The sequence below is a fragment of the Trifolium pratense genome, linkage group LG6, assembly GCF_020283565.1.
Source record: "Trifolium pratense cultivar HEN17-A07 linkage group LG6, ARS_RC_1.1, whole genome shotgun sequence".
Taxonomy (NCBI): Eukaryota; Viridiplantae; Streptophyta; class Magnoliopsida; order Fabales; family Fabaceae; genus Trifolium; species Trifolium pratense.
Window position 1 is genome coordinate 13,973,193 of NC_060064.1, and position 20,889 is coordinate 13,994,081.

Consider the following 20,889-nt stretch of genomic DNA (forward strand, 5'->3'; position numbering starts at 1 on the left):
AAGATGAAATAATTAAACTAACAATATTTTAACATTTTAATAAAGATGTCATCAAAATAAGTGATTTGAAACATACTATTTTTGTATAAAAAGAGAACTAAAATTGAAAAATGAAAATTTGGACGGACTACAAAAAAATTTAGAATATTTTGAGAACTAAAAACATATTTAACCTACAGAAAAAATATATTAATTTTGCATAATAACTATTTGTGAGGTCCTCGTGAACATAACTCAGTTGATAGAGACATTGCAAATAAAACAAAGAGTAGACACTTTGCAGCAAATTAAACATATTTCTCAGAAAGCGCCAAAATTATTCCGAACCACTTAAAAATATTAATATCAAATGGCAATTGTTTCCATGTCTCCAATATAATCGGATTAATGCAAGAACACTGCTGTATTGCGAAGGTGATTTTGGAGAAAGAGTAAAAGTTGATATCTAACTTATTTACACTCTACCTTGCACACTTTACCTTATGGCACGCTTTACTTTCATTTTTATTTTTCTAACTAATATCTTACATGTTTAATCATGTTTTTCTTCCTTAAGCATTAGTACTATTTTTTCTTTGAAACTAACATTGTTTCATATAGGAGTATTTAGATTTTAGATGAGTTCAAGAGTACTTCAGTTTGAAATTACATAATGACAGGCAAGTACATTTATGTTCATGATCATGTAATATACAGACAATATCAGGCAAGTACATATCTTCATGATTTTTTGTTCATGTTCATGTAATATAAATCAGGCAAGTACATATTCATGTAATATAGGCAAGATCAGTGGACAATCATCCATTTTTATAAGATGATTTATTCGGTACACATATCTTATTTATTTGGATATGTAAGAGTACATGCTGAGATGGATAATTCAAATATGTTCACAAACAGTGATAGTTAATTTTTCAAATATGTTCACAAACACTGATAGTTAATTTTTGAACCTATCAGAATTATCCGTTTCAGCAGTGTAGTACACGTATATATCTAAATAACCAAAGATGTAAAGCATAACATTGTGTAAAACTTGCGTAAAAAAAAAACATTTTGGGTGAACTCATCGATTTACAAGCTACTCGAACTTTTTGGGCCATGGATATGCCAACTCGATAACCATAACATGGAAACCATTTTACCTTTACCCATTTCTTAATTAAACCAACATAGGGTGCTATTAATAACCAATATAAATAGTTGATTGACAACTATGACTGTCATTCTTGGCATTGATTGGCATTAAACAGAAAATAGAGCAAATGTCTAGTTTTTTTCTCATTTCGCAAGTGCAATTACACAGAAAATAGAACAAAGCAAAGGTAAAGATTGGCAAACCACTATTTCAAACCGAACAAGAGCAAAAAAAATTGACCAGCAAAGAAAAATAGCTCCAAATTCCAAAATCTAAAGTACTACCATTAATTAGTGAGCTCCATAATGGCGGCAACAATGTCTCCGTTGGCAGCTTTGAGAGCTTTAACAGCTCTTGATCTTGGCACACCAGCTTGAGTCACCACCAACTCAATATCCTTGGGGTCTACACCAGTCTCGTCGACATCTTCTTCTTCCGGAGCAATACCCGAGGATTCTGGCTTCACTCCTGCATTGCTCAAATTAGGAGCCTTAAACTGCTCAGCTGCCTGAGTTTGTAGCTGTGAGCTCAAGTCTTCAATCTTAGCTTCTCCAAATATAATGTAGGTGTCGGAAGTTGGGCTCTTGAAAACATCTGGTTTTGAGATGACGAACAAGATCTGAACAAATAGAAATCCAAATTCATTTTCAAATAGTAAACAGTGATACAATGGAAAATAAACTCAAAATAAATATGTCAATACTAACATTCTTGCTTTTCTTGACTGTCACACGACTGACACCAGTAACAGACTTCATTCCAAGTTTAAGCATTGCCTTACGACTCTTCTTTTCACTTCTGGTCTGCTTGGACCTACCAGATGCATCAACGTCAAGACCTGCAATAGCAAAAAAAGTTCATAAAGATTGTATCCATCATAGTAGATTCGGTTCTTGTAAAAATCAATGGCAAATTGAACAGTCATACAGAACAACGCATCATAATAATCTTGGTTAGTCTGCATATTTCCAACAACCTATTAATGACACTAGTGTGACTTATCACAACTCTCAACTGAGCTCTAAGTACAGAACAGCTGAGTCTGAACTCTGAACAACATTTTACAAATTTTTGAACCATGAATATCACTTTGTAAAGAAAGACCCAAATGTAAGAATGAAATTAAAAAACACTGACCAATATTTGAAAGTGCACATTTGAAACTTCAAAACAAATCACGTGTAGAACAAACAAAGCAAAACTAATCTATACTAAATTATTGGAGGAATGCTACTAAACCATCACCAAATACAAATTGGAGTAAAATCACAAGCACAGAAACAATAAATCTTATTTTCAAGCTTACCTTCTGCATTGTCATCTTCCTCATCATCGTCTTCATCATCTTCCTCATCCTCCTCGTCATCATCATCTTCAACTACAGGCTCATCATGCTGCAAAAAGATATTACTTGGAAGTTCAAAACTAGTAAATACAGTAAAAAATGGACTCTTTCATTATTTACACAAAATTACATTACATGTGTTCAAATTACATGTGTTCAAAATTACTCTTTTATTACTTAATAATCATAATAACAAATTGACTCCCATTTTTAAAACAATCGAGTTCGGCTCACTACTTGATAGTCATAATAACGAATTATGTGTGTTCTAACAATCCAGTTCTACTTCCATTTTTAATTTAAAAATTGCCTCTTTTTGTTATTTACACAAAATTGCAGCAACATTTAATTAAATACCAACAAAACCATTCATTTTGTTGCATAAAAAAATGTTCAACCACTAACAATCACAAAAAAATCATTCAAATCCAAAAACCCTAATATCAAAAACATGTAAACCACATATAAATCATAAAACCACAGTGACATCTAAAACCCTAAATCATTTAATACAAAATTAAATCCCAAAACATAACAAACAACAAAAAACAAAGCAAATTACTTTGAAATCAAATTATAATCAACCAAAAAATGAATAAAACAACATTAAAAAAAGAAAATTGAAAATAGAAAATTAGAAAATGAAAAAGAGATAGTGAATTACATGGATCTTTTGTTGTTCGAGATGAGCAGCGAGAAGCTCTTCTTGAGTTTGAGCAGTCATAGTGATGATTCTGTAAGAAGTTGATTTTGGGGCGGTAATAGATCCAAACACAGCACAAGCAATAAACTGAAAACCCTAGAATGAGAACGGTGATGCTTTTATACTCTCTAGTTGGGTTGGCCCGGTTATAACCCGGTTCTTTCTTGTATACCCAGTCCTGTTTTTTCAATGCGATTCGTACGGAAAAACCCTTTCTTTGATTAAAAAAAACTAATAAATATTAGCATATATTCAGCTTTATTTTTATACGTAAACTTTACCAAAAAAAAAAAAAAAAATTGAATTCCCTATTGTTTTACAGAATAAGTTAAAAAATATATATTAAAGTGTATTTAGTTGGTAATATAATTTTTTTAGGACTGTCAAAAAAAATATTTTTTTATGGAATTTAGATTTTACTTTATAAACTTAGATTTTTGTTTAACTTATGATTATTTTGCGTATAAAAAAACCTATAAACTGCCTCAAAAAAAAAACAAAAAAACCTATAAATATTTTGGTCTTTTGATAGAGCGGTGTTTTAGTCTTTGACTATATATATATATATAAGAAGGGTCTGTTGACTCTTGAGTAGGTCCCCATTGACTTACTCCGCTTAATATTTCGATAACGACATTATATTTTTTTAATCTAACCGTTGAATTCAAAGATCTCATTGAGTATATCAACTCCACAAATTTTTATAAGAATTCAAAACCGTTTGATACTTTTTCTGATAACTTCAATTGAACGTACAACAAACTTTTAAAAAAACCGTCGAATTTCAATAGTCTGAATACATAACTATATTTTTTGAATTTTTATAAAAATTTGTGGAGTTTATCTACTCAATGAGATTTTTGAATTCAACGGTTGAATTGAAGAAATATAATGTCGATATCGTGTTATTAAGTGGAGTAAGTCAATGGAGACTTACGCCTTGAGTCAACGGATCTCTCCTCCATATATATATATATAGAGTCAGGATCCGCTGACACCAACTAGTTTGACACCAAATGTTACACCTCTCAATAACGTTTTAACCGATATAAATTTTATAAAATCCACCGTTGGATTGAAAGTTTACATCATATAGATCATTTGTGTAAAATTTCAAATAAATCCAAAATCATTTGATATGTTATTGAGATACATCAAAATTAACGGTTTTTGTATTTTTTTAAATGCCGTTAATCTTTATGTGTCTCAATAGCATATCAAATGATTTTGGATTTGTCTGAAATTTTACACAAATGATCTATATGATGTAAACTTTCAATCCAACGGTGGATTTTATAAAATTTATATCGGTTAAAACGTTATTGAGAGGTGTAACATTTGGTCATATATATATATATATATATATATATATATATATATATATATATATATATATATATATATATATATATAGAGTCAGGATCCGTTGACACCAACTAGTTTGACACCAAATGTTACACCTCTCAATAACGTTTTAACCGATATAAATTTTATAAAATCCACCGTTGGATTGAAAGTTTACATCATATAGATCATTTGTGTAAAATTTCAGACAAATCCAAAATCATTTGATATGCTATTGAGACACATAAAGATTAACGGCATTTAAAAAAATACAAAAACCGTTAATTTTGATGTATCTCAATAACATATCAAATGATTTTGGATTTATTTGAAATTTTACACAAATGATCTATATGATGTAAACTTTCAATCCAACGGTGGATTTTATAAAATTTATATCGGTTAAAACGTTATTGAGAGGTGTAACATTTGGTGTCAAACTAGTTGGTGTCAACGGATCCTGACTCATATATATATATATATATATATATATATATATATGAAAATTATAAATGTATTTTTGGTATATATTTTGTAGGTGATTTAATAGATAAATTGATTAATAAAAAAAATATTACTAATGGTTGATTAAAAAAGGTTTAAGAACCAAATTTAAATACTAAAATGACTATTTCTCTATTAAACAGCAAGACGTTATTCCATTTATTGTGCAATTGTCATGAAACAACTTCAACAAACTATAAACAACTAAGAATAACATTTTAATCATAGGTTGTGTTGACCTTTATTAAAGATTATTTCAGTAGCCATAATTGCATTCATAACCTCAACAACAAGAGTGGCATGGTATTGAAATTTAACAAAAAAAAAAGAGTGGTGTGAAAACCACAACACAACTAATCGTTAGTTGATAAAGTGATGGTTGGCGTTGGACTTAGTATGGAGGATCACGGTTCGATCCTCACAATTGTGATCAAAATATGACTGAAACTACTTGATGTCAGAATTATCTCTAAACCAAAATAGGTTGAAACCAATTGATGCTCTAAACTACTATCAAATGCATCAAGATCTCAATTGTATTTAAGAATGCTCGCTCGGTTAATTGCTTTAATAGATCAAAGCCAACCCCGGCCCCCTCAGAACTCAGAAGTTGGTCGAGAAAATGCATTCCAAACAACAATAATCTTCCTAGTTTTGATATTCTTAGACCGTTCAAAATTTTGAATCCAATAGTCCATTAAATTGATAACATTTTTAGTACTTTTCTTATATTATTAGTTCCAAAAGGTCACAAAAATTGTCCCCATATATAGGATAAGCGGAAGTATTGTTAATCAGCATTTGGATGAGATGATAAGAGTCTGTGCCCCCGGGGCACTAGTTAAGGATGTAAAAATAGTAATTTGGCATTGGAGTTTGTGCAGTCAACTCCTCGAAAGTTTAAAAAATGTATTTTTCTTTTCAAAACTTTCTGTTTTTGGTTTCCTTAACCGGTGCCCCGGGGGCACCGGTTAGCATGACCCTTAAGTTTAACTAGAGGTTTTGGACTTTAATACAGTCTTGAGAATGCAGCCTGGGACAGATCCAAAAACTTATTATACGGAGGGCCGGAAAGAAGAATATAATAAAACTAATGTATATCTTTATAATAATATTAATATATTCATAAATGCAAATATAAAAGTAATTTTTTGTTAGTCATTTTGATTCTCAAATGTATCTCTATCCGTAAGTTTGTTCCTCAAATGTGTTTAATGTAGGTCAATTTGTCCAAAACATTACTAATAAAAGACGCATTTGAAAATATTTTTGTAATTTTAATACACTATATTGAAAACATCTCAAAATTATGCGCAAAGCATATCCGATTCACAAAAAGAAAAAGGGAGCTACTTTTGTCACCCTACTGGTTACTCGCGCGCCCTATTTTTACACCTCCGCTACTTAAGTGGCGGACAATGTTTGAGTGACTCCCAAACAAAAAATGTAACCACACAATTAAGTATTTTACAATAAGCTAATTTTGTGTGTTTTAATTAAGGAACCTTATAAAAACCACGAGGGGGGACAAAACGATACATTTTTATAAGGTTCGCTAATTAAGGTACAAATTATATTCGCAAGTTAAGTTGCGAACAAGATATTTTGATAAATTTGCAGGACACACAAAAAGACATGGAGCCTAAAATTGGTACATATAAGAATGTACCAATTTTAGGTTTTTTTTTATTTATTATTCCGGTATACCTATTAATGCAAAAAACATCTAAAATATACTCTCAAATCTAGTAGACATTTTATTAATGCAAAAAAAAAAATGAAAACAAATGAGAAACAAAAAAAAAGTAATTATATTTTGATAAAATAATATTAATATTGCAAAATTTTATGCAATTATTTAAATATAATAAAAAAATTGTAGATAGACGAAATTGCGTCCGACTTAGCAATTTTGACATTTATGCTTGTTGCACGAAGATATGTGGACATGAAAATATATTTATGGATATTTAAATATAATACTCCATATAATATGGGTTTCATGAAAATAAAATAAAACAAATACGCGGACATGTAAATATATTTATGGATATTTAAATATAATATTCCATATAATATGGGTTTCATAAAAATAAAATAAAATAAAACTAAAATATACTATCACTTTGTATTTCAACTATATATAGTATTTCAGCCATTAGGTTTTGTCTAGTGGTGAGGGGTTTGGGTAGTATGTTATAGGTCATGGGATCGATTCCCAGCTCATTGTAAACAAATTTTTTTTTTTAAAAAAAAAACCATATATAATATTCAATAGTACATGCATAATTAAAAGAGTTATATTCAATACATAAAAAAAATAAGAAGAGAAATATGATTTCTTTATAAAATATATTGATGGACATATAAATATTGTGTTATTAATTAAACTAGTATAACTCACCCGTGCACGGATTAATGTTCAATGAAAAATATGAATTATTAAAATTTTAATTTTTTTTTTAAATTATTTATAAAATTAATTATATATTTATTGTAATAATTTATTTAAATATGATTTCTTTATAAAATATATTGATGGACAATATAGATATTGTGTTATTAATTAAAATCCATAGCTATAGTCATACTAATCTATTACTTTACTATATTATCCTTATTACTTTTAATCACGTTGCAAGTTTTATATCCTTCATTATAATTTCATTAAAAAAAATATATATAGAAAAATATAAAAAATGATATGGTTAAAAATAAAAACAAAATATATATATATATAGTAACAAAACATAACAACGTATGCATAAAAATGGGAAGAAAAATAAATAAATAATAATATAATAAAATTAATTAGTATCAAACTTACTAAATTACCTTAAATATTCCTAATAAAAATTTTAATTTTTTTTATTAAAAATATACACATGACCAATATTTGTCACTAAAACATAAAAAATTGAATAAAAAAGTTTACAAGAAATAATTACCACAATAACTCAAATTAAATTTCAAAGATATTATATAACAAATTTTTAAATATTTAATTTAAAATAAATTTTCTATATTAATTAATATAGTGACAAACTCAAATATCGAATAAAAATCGATAGGTCTAATATTTAAATAAAATTATTAAAATATTTAAAATTAGAAAGAAAAAATCAAGTGATTTTTTCTAATATTTAAAATTAATAAAATATTAATTGTCATATTTTCTTTAATTAATATTCATAACACTTATATTTCTAAATTAAAAATAAAATTATTTATTTCATATTACATTCAAAATTAAACGAGTTAAAATATATATTATATATATTTATTTTAATTTGACATAAATTCTACGCATTTACGACTTAAATCTACATTTCGATTTTACTAAGCCAAAACAAATTACGTAAAAACTAGATATTGAAAACCTTGTGGAATATTGGTTACAATAATGAGACTTGGAAAGTCTGAGCAAGTGCTTACTCAAGACCAACCAACCACTATAGAAAGATACTGACAACCTTGTTCCTTTGAATCAAACTACAAATCAAACGACAACCCCTTCCTGTAAGCTAAACAAAGTTCTGAAGGTTCACCAGCCAGAGCCGCCACAGTCAGTCAGTTTCCAGACCATCCAATGTCAGCAGCCTTCTTGGAACCAGTTCCCCAGCCAGAGCTTCCATGTTCAGCATCGCTTGGACCAGCACCCCAGCCACTTTTGTCGCCAGTACTAGCTCCACCTCCCCAGCCACCGGTTCCACCCCAACTACCAGGAAATGCTTCCCTTCCGGGGGAATTTTGAACCTTAGCCCCTGGAAAGTTGCTCAAATTATCATCCCTGTCTTTTGTAGCAGCAGATCCCCATCTGGTTGCACCATCATGCCTTTCATTGTTGGAGTTGTGTCCTCTACTGCTATTGTTATAAGAACCACGACCACGCCCTCGTCCACCACCATATGGACGAGGCACTCCACTAGGGTGTTCATCTCGACTCCCATTGTTTCTGTAATCAGGCCGTCCTGTAAAAATGAAGAAACGAGCAGAGTAAAATTTTGAATAAAAAGAACTGGAGAAATGACAAATGAAAGCAATTAGTTGGATGACATGTAAACTGCAGACTAGGACATAAGGTAGAAGTACAACAAACAATATTCACAGAAGAGGAAATCAGTAATGTTGATAAACAAGAGAAGATTTGTGATAACTAATCATGTATAATATAATAACAAAGCAGGTGTAATACTGGCAGATGACATCCAAACAAAAAAAATAAATTCACTTCATGCCGCAAAGCTGCTAGAGCACATATACGCCCAGTGGCTCAACACCCAACTATTTTCACCAATAATATAGTAAAACAACAAACTAGAGCTAAATTAAAATCCCATGTACCTGTTCTGGAACCAGGAGTAGAAGATCGGTCCCTATCATACGAGTGACCTCTCCAGCCACCCTCGCTGTTGGAACCACCCCAGCCACTACCCACAGATGTCCCTGATGAGCCACCAGTTGCAGGGCTTCGCATTGGCACCATTGCAGCTACAGATCTAATGGAAGGTGCTGAATCATTTTGTGGATCATCAATGTGCCTTTGAAAATATGCCACAAGCCGGTCAATATCCTCGAACATCTTTTTGCGAAACCTGAATCCTTTGGGATAAAGACCAATGTACTCATGGTGTGGATTTGTACTTCTTATGTAAGTCAATATAAATGTGCCAGGATGTTCATGGGAGATGCCAAAACTATAAACTATGCGCATGGGATACTCTGCCTTTTCAATCCTCAAAAGTTCATCAACTTCTGTTTTCATACCCGTCCTGAACTTGCGATAATTTAACATTGTTTTTAAGTGAGTCACCAAGGGATCAACATATCGGTCCATAACCTAGGAAATAATTAATAGGAAAGAGTAACTCATAGTGTCACAAGAAAGGTATCCAGAAATACAGGGGAGTACCTTACCTCATCTAAATCCTCAAAAGTGTCGTCTCCAATTTTTAGTGTCTTTCCGATTCGAAGTAAACTTGTGATATCCTTGAGTTCCTTCCCACCTTCAACTATATCTTTATGGGCATATACTCCATCGTGAATTTTAAGAGTCAAAGTAAGGTATGAAGGACCCCGGGAACTAGGACGGAAAATACTTTCACCAGGATCCTTGTCCGACAAGAACTGCATAAAGACAGAGGTAAAGTTAAGCATGCACAAAATCATATCATCAAACACAAATCCAATGACCAATTTAACCTTTTTCCTTGTAATTAGTACATGCTGCTTAGAAGATAGTGACAGTGTTTTAGAGATAAAATCGTAGTATTGCATAAATGTTTTTCCTAAGTTTTGTTATTTTTTATCATCTAGATTAATATATTAACAATAATAGTTCTAACACCAAGAACATACCAACTTTAGGAACTAGAACTATGGTATCTAAGGCATCTAATTACAAGATTCAAGAGAAGAAAATTCCCTAGGTGCAACAAATATTGCAGCTTATTCTTCAATACAAGCAACAAATAAGTGGCAAATGTCCTAGGTGCCGTATGTATGCTTCTTCCTCAAAATAAATCTATAGAAAGTAGGTACATCCAAACCAATAAGTATCCAAAGAATATTGTGCTACAAACAAAGATGAATCAACCCATTGAGTCTAGGAGTCAAATAAGTTTTTTGTAACCAAGGATTCAATGCAATATTGCAGGACAGATTGGCATGTGTATATGCAGAGTTAAGAAAAATTCACAACATACAAATTTACTAAAATAACAAACCTCCATTGCTTCGTCTGCAGTTATGTTCTGAAAGCGTGGATGAACAATCATCCTTGGCTTGAAATGCTTCTTTGCACGCTCCTTTTCTTTCCGGGTTTTGTCTTGCTCACTCGGTAAGGAGCTCCGGTCTTCATGGTAATAGGGATCGAAATCATGGTTGCTCTGTAACCGATCACTTCTCATTTCACTATCTTTACAAACAAGGAAGACTTGATACCTGTTCTTTTGAATTGACTTGATTTTACACGTGAGCATGTCACCTTCATGTAGCCTATCAGATAATTCAATTATATCTCTCCAGTCATCTGTATAGTCTTCTTTCATAAGGATTCCAGTCATTCCCGATTCAAGACCACATATTGCTTTCTGAGCTTGCACTCGGCGAACTGTAACCTGGACTATTTTACCTTCAGCAAGAGTCTCTTCAGTCTCACCTGATATCATATAGAACTCCTCATCCTGACTTGGTTCTTCATATTGCTTACGCCAATCTTGAAAACCATGAATCAATTCTCTTTTAATATCATAGAAAGTTTCAATTTTGTCTTGACGATTATTTGCAGCAGCGTATGCCTCAACATCCAGGTTTTTCAAATAACTAGGTCGATCTCTCACATGTTCTATGGCCATCTCTAGTGCATCATCGTCATCATTTGCATCACCTGTGCCATCCTCCTCATACACATCTTTGGCCAACTCCTGTGCAAGAATATACGATTCTGGATGAATTCGTGTATCATCCAACAAGTCAATAAATTGGCTGCTGCTAGCAGCCAATCCACTTCGCCGGACACGCAAGAAACCAACCGCGTTGACAAACACCTTTTTACCAAGTTTATGTTCTGTCAAAAAGTCCTTCCGGGTAAAAATTCCGCCAGCTCTAACCAGTGATCTTTGCAAGGATGCAGCCTTTCGTGGACCAAGCCCCGAAATAAATTGTAACGGAGCAAATAACCATTCGTGGCTTATTGCTAAATTAATGTCTAAGCCAGCCTGATTGGTCACATCTACCATAACCTGCTCAACCATCCCAATTTTATCATCCGGGTTGAGGAAACTCTCCAAAGGGCTCAATTTCCATGATAATATTTCCTTTCTGGGCCCACATAATGTCGCAACCATTGCCAATGGGTTCTGGAGAAATCGACCAAGAGCAACAGCCCGTCTCACTATACCTGTCAAAGCAACAAAAACAGGATAAGGTACAGAATTCATTAAAGAGGGGCAGCATACACCCAACACAATATTTACCTAGCTGCTGCGAAGGAAGCTGTTCAGAGGAAATTCGAGAATTTTCATAAAGACGGGGCAGAGATTCATCTCCATACACAATGCTGAGCCCATCCATATCATGCCCAACATCTCTAGGGTTTTCGTCGATCATCTTATAAATAACCTAATAGAAGAGCAAACCAACAGATGAGACCCACAATACAAGGGGTTTTCTATCATGTGCACATTTGCACATATTAAGAAGTTCAAAATAGTAAGTTTGTATTGGAACTTGTGCATTTTATATTAAATGTATAATTTTCTAATAGATGATTGTTGTTTTTCAATAAAAAGTTACTACTTTTAGTTACTTTAACATGTACAATATTTCACATGTTAGATAAACCCACAATACAATAACATAAGTTGTTTTCACTGGGGGCAAAAAAATCATCATAATTCCGATTAAGGACACCATGACCAGGCCATTTTCTAAAGCTTAACAGTAACTATCACATGTTACCCAGCAAAAAGTAAACATGCACTGATTTTATTCATGAAATAAGTTTACACCAACTCCTATACTAACCCAAAAAGTAATTTTGAAATTCAACACAGAAGTATACCAAACTACTAAGTGAAAGAAAGATTGGAGGGAACAGAATGGGGATGAAAATGGGAATAAGACTGACAGCTGATCAAATATCATTTCCATGTTCGGTAAGGTGATACAGAAGTAAGCATTCCTAAAATTATAGGTACCGGAATTGCATCACAAAATTTACCATAATATAGATGTAAACATATAAACCAAGCTACAACCTCATACCTCATATATATCTTCTTTCAAACGAGTGCAAGACAAGTTAGCTGCTCCTAAAACAACAACATGTGGTTGGTGATCTGTCATAAACTTCAAGACACGTTCCTGGTCATTCTTCTTCCTTTGTTGGTCATGGACGTTCTGAGACCTTAAAGTAAGTGACCCAGTGTATAACACATCTTGCACTTCTCCCGAAGAATCTAACATAACAAAAGTTGTTTGTGGCTTTCCGGGGCCCCAACAGCAAGCCATAACCCTAGGAGCAGCCTCATCATCCGAGCTAAGATCATTTTCCTTCTGTTGATAAGGCCCCACAGAAACCTTATTCCAAAAGGCCTTCCCATACTCCATAAGTACCCAATGCTTTGCTTTGCTTGCTAAGACGCCCCTTGCTTCTTTTTCCATTGATGGTAAAAGAAATCGAAAAATTGCATCCTGAAGTATCAGCTTCCTCTGTTCATTCCACAATTGAGCAGATCTGCTAACACTATCACTAACATAATACTCATTGAATTGGTCTATTAACTTGTTAAGATGCTCTTCAGGAAACTTAATAGTAACTTGAATGAGTTTGTCCTCTTCTGCCTTCTGTATAAGGAGCCATTGGGCATCCAGAAATTTAGACAAAGGCTTCTCTCGCAGCCACTTCACCCCAGAAAACTGATGGAATGAATCTATGGTTATATTTCCATCGGCAGTAGGGGAAGTTGACACCACAGCGTGGTCAATAAAGTGGCTACGGACATGTTTCTTTATGCTAGGCTCACAACTTATCTCAACGGCTGCCTGGAACAAAATAACCATATCATCAGACAATGGACGCGTTTTAGTATTATAAACAGTCACAGATACATACCATGTGTCTAGCACATTTAAGTACTTCTTCAGGGGTATTGTACATAGCACATGTGAAGTTAGAAGCCACCTCTTCTGGTGTTTCCTTTGGGTCTTCCAACTCTTGCTGCAAAAGAGGGCAGACAAAACCTTTAGTTTATGGTTAAAATAAAGAGCAGTTCTTAATTTCTATACCAAAAAAAAAAAAAGAGAAGTTCTTAATTCAAGCATACTTACCAGCTGAACTACAGATAGACATAATCCAAGTTGCTCAGAACTACAGCCAAACCTGCTTGCAACCTCCCACAGACCCGCCTTACTGAAAGAGCTGTACATTGACTTCCGTTTTGGCCTTTTGTACTGTCCTTCATCAACACCAGCTTCACCTGGTGGGAAATGTAAGTTGAACTTGGAGTCAACATCGTCAACCTCCCTCTCTGATTCTGCCTCTTTCAGTGATCTCATAACTGATTCAAACAATTGCCTATTTAAGTTTAGTCTTGTTTCATCGTATACACGACGAGACTCTTCTTCAAACCGTTTATTGTAGTATTGTTGGAGGGCATTCTTCCGCTTCTGAAGAAGCAACCACTTCCTGTTCAGGTCCTGTAGAGCCCAAAGTATCTGAACAATGCACAAGGAATCAATTTGAAGAGTTATTATCATGTTATAAGTATAAAAAAATATATATTAATAAAATAATAGACAGAAAAATAAATCATAACAGACCTTGTGCCATTTTAGAGTAGGTGTCTTGTCATTCTTATCCGAATTCTCATCACCAGCTTCAGGCCGCTCCAGGTCTTTCAATAAGCTTAAACACTCCTCTTTCCGATACATGGCAATAAAAGGAATCTAAAAGAAGAAAATAATTGCATGTTAGGAAAATAAGGGTAATGTAAGCTACAGATGCAAATCTCATGGATCAGATAATACTGACATCTAATTTTTGCACGTGATGCAGTTCCAAAAATCTGACAATATCATCCTTGTCAATTGGTAGCTCCTTATCTTGAGAGCTTGAATCTTTCTTGCCAATCCAAGGGACTGCCCCATCTTTAAGTTGATTAACTATCCACTGACTCTCTTCATCTATACTACTTCCATCCAGTGAAGGAGCACCAGTACTCTCCTCCGATATCTACAAGGAAAAATAAAAGCTCATCTAACAAGAACGCACCTAATTAACACGGAATTTTTTATCTTATTCCACAGAAATCTAAGAAGACCTGCATTCTCTCTGGAATATCAAGCTCCCTAATCCGATCATCGTTCTCTGTCATGTATTTCTCAGAGAGAACAATAGGCTCAAATTCATCTTCAAGTCTAGTCTCTTTATAATCATTCTTTTCTCGACTTTGATGGCGAGCCTCAAGCAACTCGTCGACATCGCCAAATAATTCTTGAGCTTCTTGTAAAGCTGAAGATGAGACTCCAGGCGCCTGCCTAATCCTTCTTACACCCTTCGGCTTCCTAGTCTTACTAAAATTGCAGTAACAGAACATTCAATAATAATGATGATAATCTTAATGATAAAGAATAAATCATGCATTTAAAATACCTCACAGGGGCTCCGTTCTCATCAACTTCTTCTTCATCCACAATAAAGTCGGCCATTTCATCTTCATCTCCGATGTCGGCATCCTCCTCCTCTTCTACTTGCTCCTCCTCTTCAGCAATGTCTTCAAGATGAGATCCTGAAAAGCATGTTTGTTTTTTGGTGTATTTTTCAGCATACAATTTCAACAATGCATTTCAAAATAAATTTATACTAATTGTGTTTTAAGTAATTTCACATTAAAAATTATGCTACACAAGTCAAATCAAACACAGAACTAATTTTCACCAACTATCGAATGATGTCAATAAAAAGCCAATAACACAGACGGACAGACCAGGACTAGGACATACCTTCATCATCGCCAAATAAACTGTGTTTAAGCTTCTCCTCGGCAGTTCGCCCAACTTTACCACTTCGAAAAAACTCCTCTTCATCATCTTGTCCAGAGTGCCCCTCCTCAGTGTCCCTTTGGCCCTTTTTCAGTCGCTTGAACTTTTTGCTGTCCTAATAAAGGCAAGACGGAAAATGTTTTCAATAAAATGTTCATTAAGCAAAGTATTAGCAACTTAAAGGCCAACATCAATAAATAACAAAACTATATACAAAAGTTAGAAAACCTTTCGACGATGAATATTGATATTATTGTCCTCCAGCAACTCATAATCATCTTCATCAAGGACATACTCCTCCCTAAAATAGCAGGAACGAATTTGATTAGAAAATGAAATGTATGTGTTACAATTTTAAACAAAAGGTGCATATGAAAATATACATCCAACATTTGTCAATCACATGTCCATCTGCTCCAAGAGGGAAAGAGAGAAAAAGAACAAGAGCAGATGCCAGACCATGCGCATTGCAATCGACATGCATGCCATGATTTTATAAATAGTAGAACAAAGAATAAGATAATACAAAAAACACTTGAAAAAGTTTGGATGAAAAAGAGTTATCAGTTACATGATGCAAGAGAGATTATACTCACAGCTTATCTAGATTAATATAAAAACTATCTACATATTATCAAGCATTGTTCTTTTTTCTGAAACCATGTTTATTAATATCAACCATTAGGATAGGTGGAAAGAACATAAAGGATAAAGAACCAACTTTTTCTTCCTCTTTTTCTTCTTCTGACGCTCTTCGTCACTTTCTGCTCTTTCTTCTTCATCGTGCTCCTCTTCTTCCTCAATGTCATCAACTATAAATCCATCCTTTTCATATTCATCCTGCCCTTCTGAAGTGAGGGGGGAAAGAAAAAATAATATCAGCACAATAAGATAGCATCAAATAAACCCCATGTAGAGATAATTCCATGCACATGACTAGCTCTACAGTCCACACAAAAAGACACCATCCGAATAAAAGTTCATATAGCAGCAGCAAAAACAAAATGAAATATCTCAAACATTCAAACATGAAACAGAGAGAGATGCAATTTTTAACAAAAATGGAGATTGACTTTGATGGTTGAGAAAAATAGAGAGGATTCCAATGGAAGTAATCAATTCCCTTCGTTTCCCACAAGTTCCCACATACCAAACCAGTCTTGGCACAATGCATGAGACTTAGCTTTCACCTTTCATAGCCAGATACAACAAATCTCATCCCAACAGAAAAAAAACCAACATAGCCGCATCCATTTTACATGTATTTTCAGTTTTCTTCATACAAAACATCAAAATTGCAAATTTGCTTCCGTTTCCAAACTTACACCACGCCAATCTAACAAAAACAACTTTCCAGCACTCACCAAAAGCCACAGTCCGTACCAGCATCAAACAATGTAACATAAGAAAACCCTAATTTGAATGCCGAAACCCTAATATTCTCAAAAATCACCAAAACAACGCCGCCACTGAGCACAAAAAAGCAAATATCGAACCAAAAAACCAAACAAAAAAAAAACTCAAACATCGAAAATCACATAAATTTGTACTGAATCAAAGTTCATATTCATACCCTCTTCTTCATCCTCATCATCGTCATCCATCTCACGACCTTCTTCCTCCAATTCTTCACCATCAACAGGCTCTCTCTCTTCCATAGCGACCTCAACCTCATCTGCAGACATTGAATAACCGAAAAAATTAGGGTTCCAACAAAAAACCTAGAAACGCATCGAAGATGAGAATTTATAGGGGGAAATTCTAGGGTTCACCTTCGTCGTCAGAAATTACACCTCTAGGCATGATTGAAACGCAGAGAGAATGCAAAATTGGATGTAGCGAAAGAGAAATCGAACGATGCAGTTATGGAATGAATGCGATTGGGATACAGAATGAGAAAAATGAATCGAAGCGAGAGAGTTTTCGAGTTTCTAATAAACAAAACGAGTGAAGAATCAATATATCAAGAACACGGTGTTGTGTGAATATTTATATTAGGGGTTGTATTGGATTAAGATTTCACAAGAGAATTTTAGAAAAAAAAATCTTGAAGATTTTAAAAGATTTTGTGAGATTTAATTGATTTTATGAGATTTTAGGGGGTGTATTGGATTAAGATTTCACAAGATAATTTTAGCAAAAAAAAATTTAGAGTCAATTTTTATTTATATTTTTTGTGTGAGGTGAAAGTAATTTGACTAAATATCCAATTTCACCTCGGGTTTTGTCCAATCGATTAGTTTTATTTTTTTAACCACGTTTCAAGTTTTATATTTTATCATCGATAATTATAATCAAATTTATTTATTTAATAAGTTTTACGAAAAATAGCACGATAGTTTCACTTATATTTTAACAATATTATATAATAAATTTTTAAATATTTTATTCTAAATAAAATTTCTACCATAATATAATGACAAATTTAAATATCGAATAAAAGTCAATAAATCGTGCGAACGAACGTGTCTTTAAATTAGTAATGTTAATAATATGAAATTGATACACCACAAAATAATAATATGATATTGATACTTCACAAAAGACTATCAAGTAAACCACTCGTTTGTCTTCGTAATTTGTTTTAAAGTATGTCTTTGACTCTTTTAATATTTGTGAGAAGTCTCTATTAAATGTTTCTCAGTATGATCTTTCAGTTGACATTGATTTTCTAACGGTATTAAATGTGTTGATGTGGAGTGTTGAGTGTCACATGAACAAAAACATCTCACAATGTCAATGGTCAATTTAAAACAATTATTATTTGTGCGCGTAACAATGTGGTTTTTAGAGGAGAAACTATTAATTGGAAAGCCTTAGAAGACAAGATTATTTATATTTCATGGTTTTTGTTTATAGGTAAAATAGTTAGTAAGTCTTCTTGTGTTTTTTCAGATTGTTGTAAGGATCCTTTAAAATGCATTATTAGCATGTAATAGTTGCTATAAGAATTGTAAGGGTTGGGTACTCTTGTACTCCTTATAATTCAATTTTTGCTTATAAAAAAAAACAATTAATAAACATGGGTAAAGTTATGGATTGATGTATGACCCAAACAAAAAAAAAGGACTAATTTAAGAGTAACTTGTAAATATCAAAGACTATTGTGATAGAAATTGGATGAAGACAAAAATTTATTTGACAATAAATTGAAACAAATGTTCACGGAAGTACTAATAAAAAGTTAGATGTAAAATTATTAATAATTGTGCCTATATCAATATGTTCTATCATATCTTTCTCAATATATAAAATGGTTGGATCATTCGACATTTCATGTGACATTGACGGTCTCAAGTAATTTTTCAATAATTTTAACATGTTGCTCAAAAAAGATGAATCGGAAAAATATTCATACTAAATTTAATGCTTTTATTTATACCAAATAAAGTATCATTGTACCAAAATGATAAATTGTATCATTGTATCAAACACCTTCTGTCAATTCATATCAACCATATTGTTAAAGATATAGGTTAGTTATAAGATGATGTTAGTGGGAGTGGGATAATAGTAATTGGTGTTTAGTAGTGTCTATGTAGATGTAACCAACTCATTAGTACGTAGCTTTTCTCATCTGTAAAAATTTCATCATAGTCAATACAATTGCATTTTAAGTTTTTCTTTCTTATTTCCATAGATGACATGTTTCTTAATATGGTATCAGAGCAAAATCGGTATCCACCTTGAATGGAAGTTTCCCGCTGCATTTTCTGACTTTGCTTCAAATTTACATTTTGATTCAGTTTCTCTATTTGCATATTGTTGTTGTTCGATTTTGGTTCTAATATATGATTGATTGAATTCCAATTTTGTTCTTTGCTCATTTCAGATCTTCTTCTATATTCGGTTCTCTAAATTTTATTTATACTTTGGTTTGATTCTTTTTCCGTTTCAATTTTCGTCTTTGCTTTGTTTTGTATACGATTATTGCAATTCATGTTCGATCCAACTCTGTTTCATTATTTCAATTCATGCTCTAGATCTAATTTCTTGATTTCTATTCTATTTGATACATGTTCCATTTTCTGTTGTGATTTTGTTTTAATCGCAATTTTTAATCACATCTTTTCCCTCAAATTATAGGGTTTATAATTCCATTTGCGACTGCATTTCAGTTTATTGATTCATTCATTTCTGCTTCCGACCTCACATCTTTGGAATCTCTCTTACTTATGATTTCTCGGTACCAATTCAAGACGACGAGGCTGAGAGTTTCATTTTAGATGATTCTTTCTATGATGCTTCGTTGTTCCTTTGATTTTCGAGTTCCACAACATTGACAGTAGTTATTGGTGAGATTGTAGTTGATTTTGATCTCGCATTGGGTTCGCATTTGATGATTCTTGAGTTTTGGATTCATCTATTAGTCGTGTTGGTACTCTCATCACTGAAGAAACTAGGTACAAAATCAATTTGTCTCTGTTATGGGTATTTTACTATCTCAACCATTTTCTTTCCTTTCCCTACATGTGGTTATGATGGTTTAGGTTGTGGACTGGGCAATGGGCTTAAAGGCAAAATCAAACTAGCCCAATTATTATGAGAAAGGAAACAGGCCCAAAACAAGTAAATTCTAAGTGTCCATTTGGCGATGTAAGGATACCGCCCATAAGATGGATTTACGTACGATAACAAAATATCTTCATCCTTCTCTGCCTTAGCGATTAACTTGGGAATGAAGAAACCAACTCCTTGAAACTGCCATGGCTTGGAGACCAAGGTTTTATTCCTACTTTCACGCTGCATCACCGGAAAAGGCGCTGAAGATCGGATTTTTAGGAGCCCTTGCTTGGAGAAGAAGACTAGAAGCTCTATAAATAACACCTTACTTTCATTTGTAGAGAGGGGGGGATTCTGACTGATTAAACTCCCAGGGTTGTTGGGGATTGAACTGAGTGTATTCACACCATTTGATCAATAATACAAACCCCCTTGTTTTTTACCAGAACATTTTGGCGCCCACCGTGGGGCTGCGGTAAAATCATTTGATTCCAGCCTATCACAGCAACTAGACGAAAAATCAAACATCTTCACATGGCTGGAGAACACGAAAACCACGACAACTCTAACGTTAACACCCTGCAAGCCGCCGTCGTAGAGATTCGGCGCTTACAAACTCAGATTGCGGCCATAGAAGCCGAAAGAACTAATGAGAAAGAGAAAGCGAAGTTGATTTTGGAGGAGGAGGAGGGAGAGGGCGTCATGGACGTACAACCCTTAGCACAGCACCTGTGGGATGCCCAAGTGGTGGAAACAATCAAGGTTCCTCACCTTCCTACCTTCGACGGAAAGACGGATCCAAGG

General features: G+C 33.3%; 2 protein-coding genes across 3 annotated transcripts; both read right to left on the bottom strand.

Annotated features, from left to right (window-relative positions):
- Positions 1 to 1,260: 1,260 nt before the first annotated feature.
- Positions 1,261 to 3,308, bottom strand: LOC123888235 (nascent polypeptide-associated complex subunit alpha-like protein 1). Its single transcript, XM_045937208.1, has 4 exons — positions 3,151 to 3,308; positions 2,448 to 2,535; positions 1,849 to 1,979; positions 1,261 to 1,760 (listed from the first exon to the last, which is right to left on the bottom strand). Exons 1-4 carry the CDS (start codon positions 3,208 to 3,210, stop codon positions 1,428 to 1,430), a joined length of 612 nt encoding a protein of 203 aa, XP_045793164.1. The 5' UTR covers positions 3,211 to 3,308; the 3' UTR covers positions 1,261 to 1,427.
- A 5,083-nt stretch (positions 3,309 to 8,391) lies between these two features.
- LOC123888236 (transcription elongation factor SPT6 homolog) lies at positions 8,392 to 17,609 on the bottom strand. Of its 2 annotated transcripts, none has more exons than XM_045937209.1 (17): positions 17,355 to 17,609; positions 17,156 to 17,257; positions 16,304 to 16,430; positions 15,811 to 15,883; positions 15,544 to 15,697; positions 15,194 to 15,329; positions 14,862 to 15,114; positions 14,573 to 14,773; positions 14,362 to 14,487; positions 13,870 to 14,256; positions 13,655 to 13,759; positions 12,805 to 13,584; positions 12,015 to 12,159; positions 10,764 to 11,938; positions 9,955 to 10,164; positions 9,382 to 9,877; positions 8,392 to 9,008 (listed from the first exon to the last, which is right to left on the bottom strand). In XM_045937209.1, the coding sequence occupies exons 1-17, from the start codon at positions 17,383 to 17,385 to the stop codon at positions 8,608 to 8,610; spliced, it is 4,902 nt and encodes a 1,633-aa protein (XP_045793165.1). In that variant the 5' UTR covers positions 17,386 to 17,609; the 3' UTR covers positions 8,392 to 8,607. The 2 variants fall into 2 exon arrangements, with proteins under 2 accessions (XP_045793165.1, XP_045793166.1); XM_045937210.1 differs by having other exon boundaries at positions 16,304 to 16,427; positions 17,355 to 17,587.
- Positions 17,610 to 20,889: the final 3,280 nt, after the last annotated feature.

Coding starts and splice junctions, on each gene's coding strand:
- LOC123888235 (XM_045937208.1), bottom strand. CDS start 3,210: ATGACTGCTCAAACTCAAGAAGAGCTTCTCGCTGCTCATCTCGAACAA. Junction 2,536..3,150: donor TCGAACAACAAAAGATCCAT/GTAATTCACTAT, acceptor ATCTTTTTGCAG/CATGATGAGCCTGTAGTTGA. Junction 1,980..2,447: donor GGAAGATGACAATGCAGAAG/GTAAGCTTGAAA, acceptor TTGCTATTGCAG/GTCTTGACGTTGATGCATCT.
- LOC123888236 (XM_045937209.1), bottom strand. CDS start 17,385: ATGCCTAGAGGTGTAATTTCTGACGACGAAG. Junction 12,160..12,804: donor TGAAAGAAGATATATATGAG/GTATGAGGTTGT, acceptor CTCTTCTATTAG/GTTATTTATAAGATGATCGA. Junction 11,939..12,014: donor GCTTCCTTCGCAGCAGCTAG/GTAAATATTGTG, acceptor TTGCTTTGACAG/GTATAGTGAGACGGGCTGTT.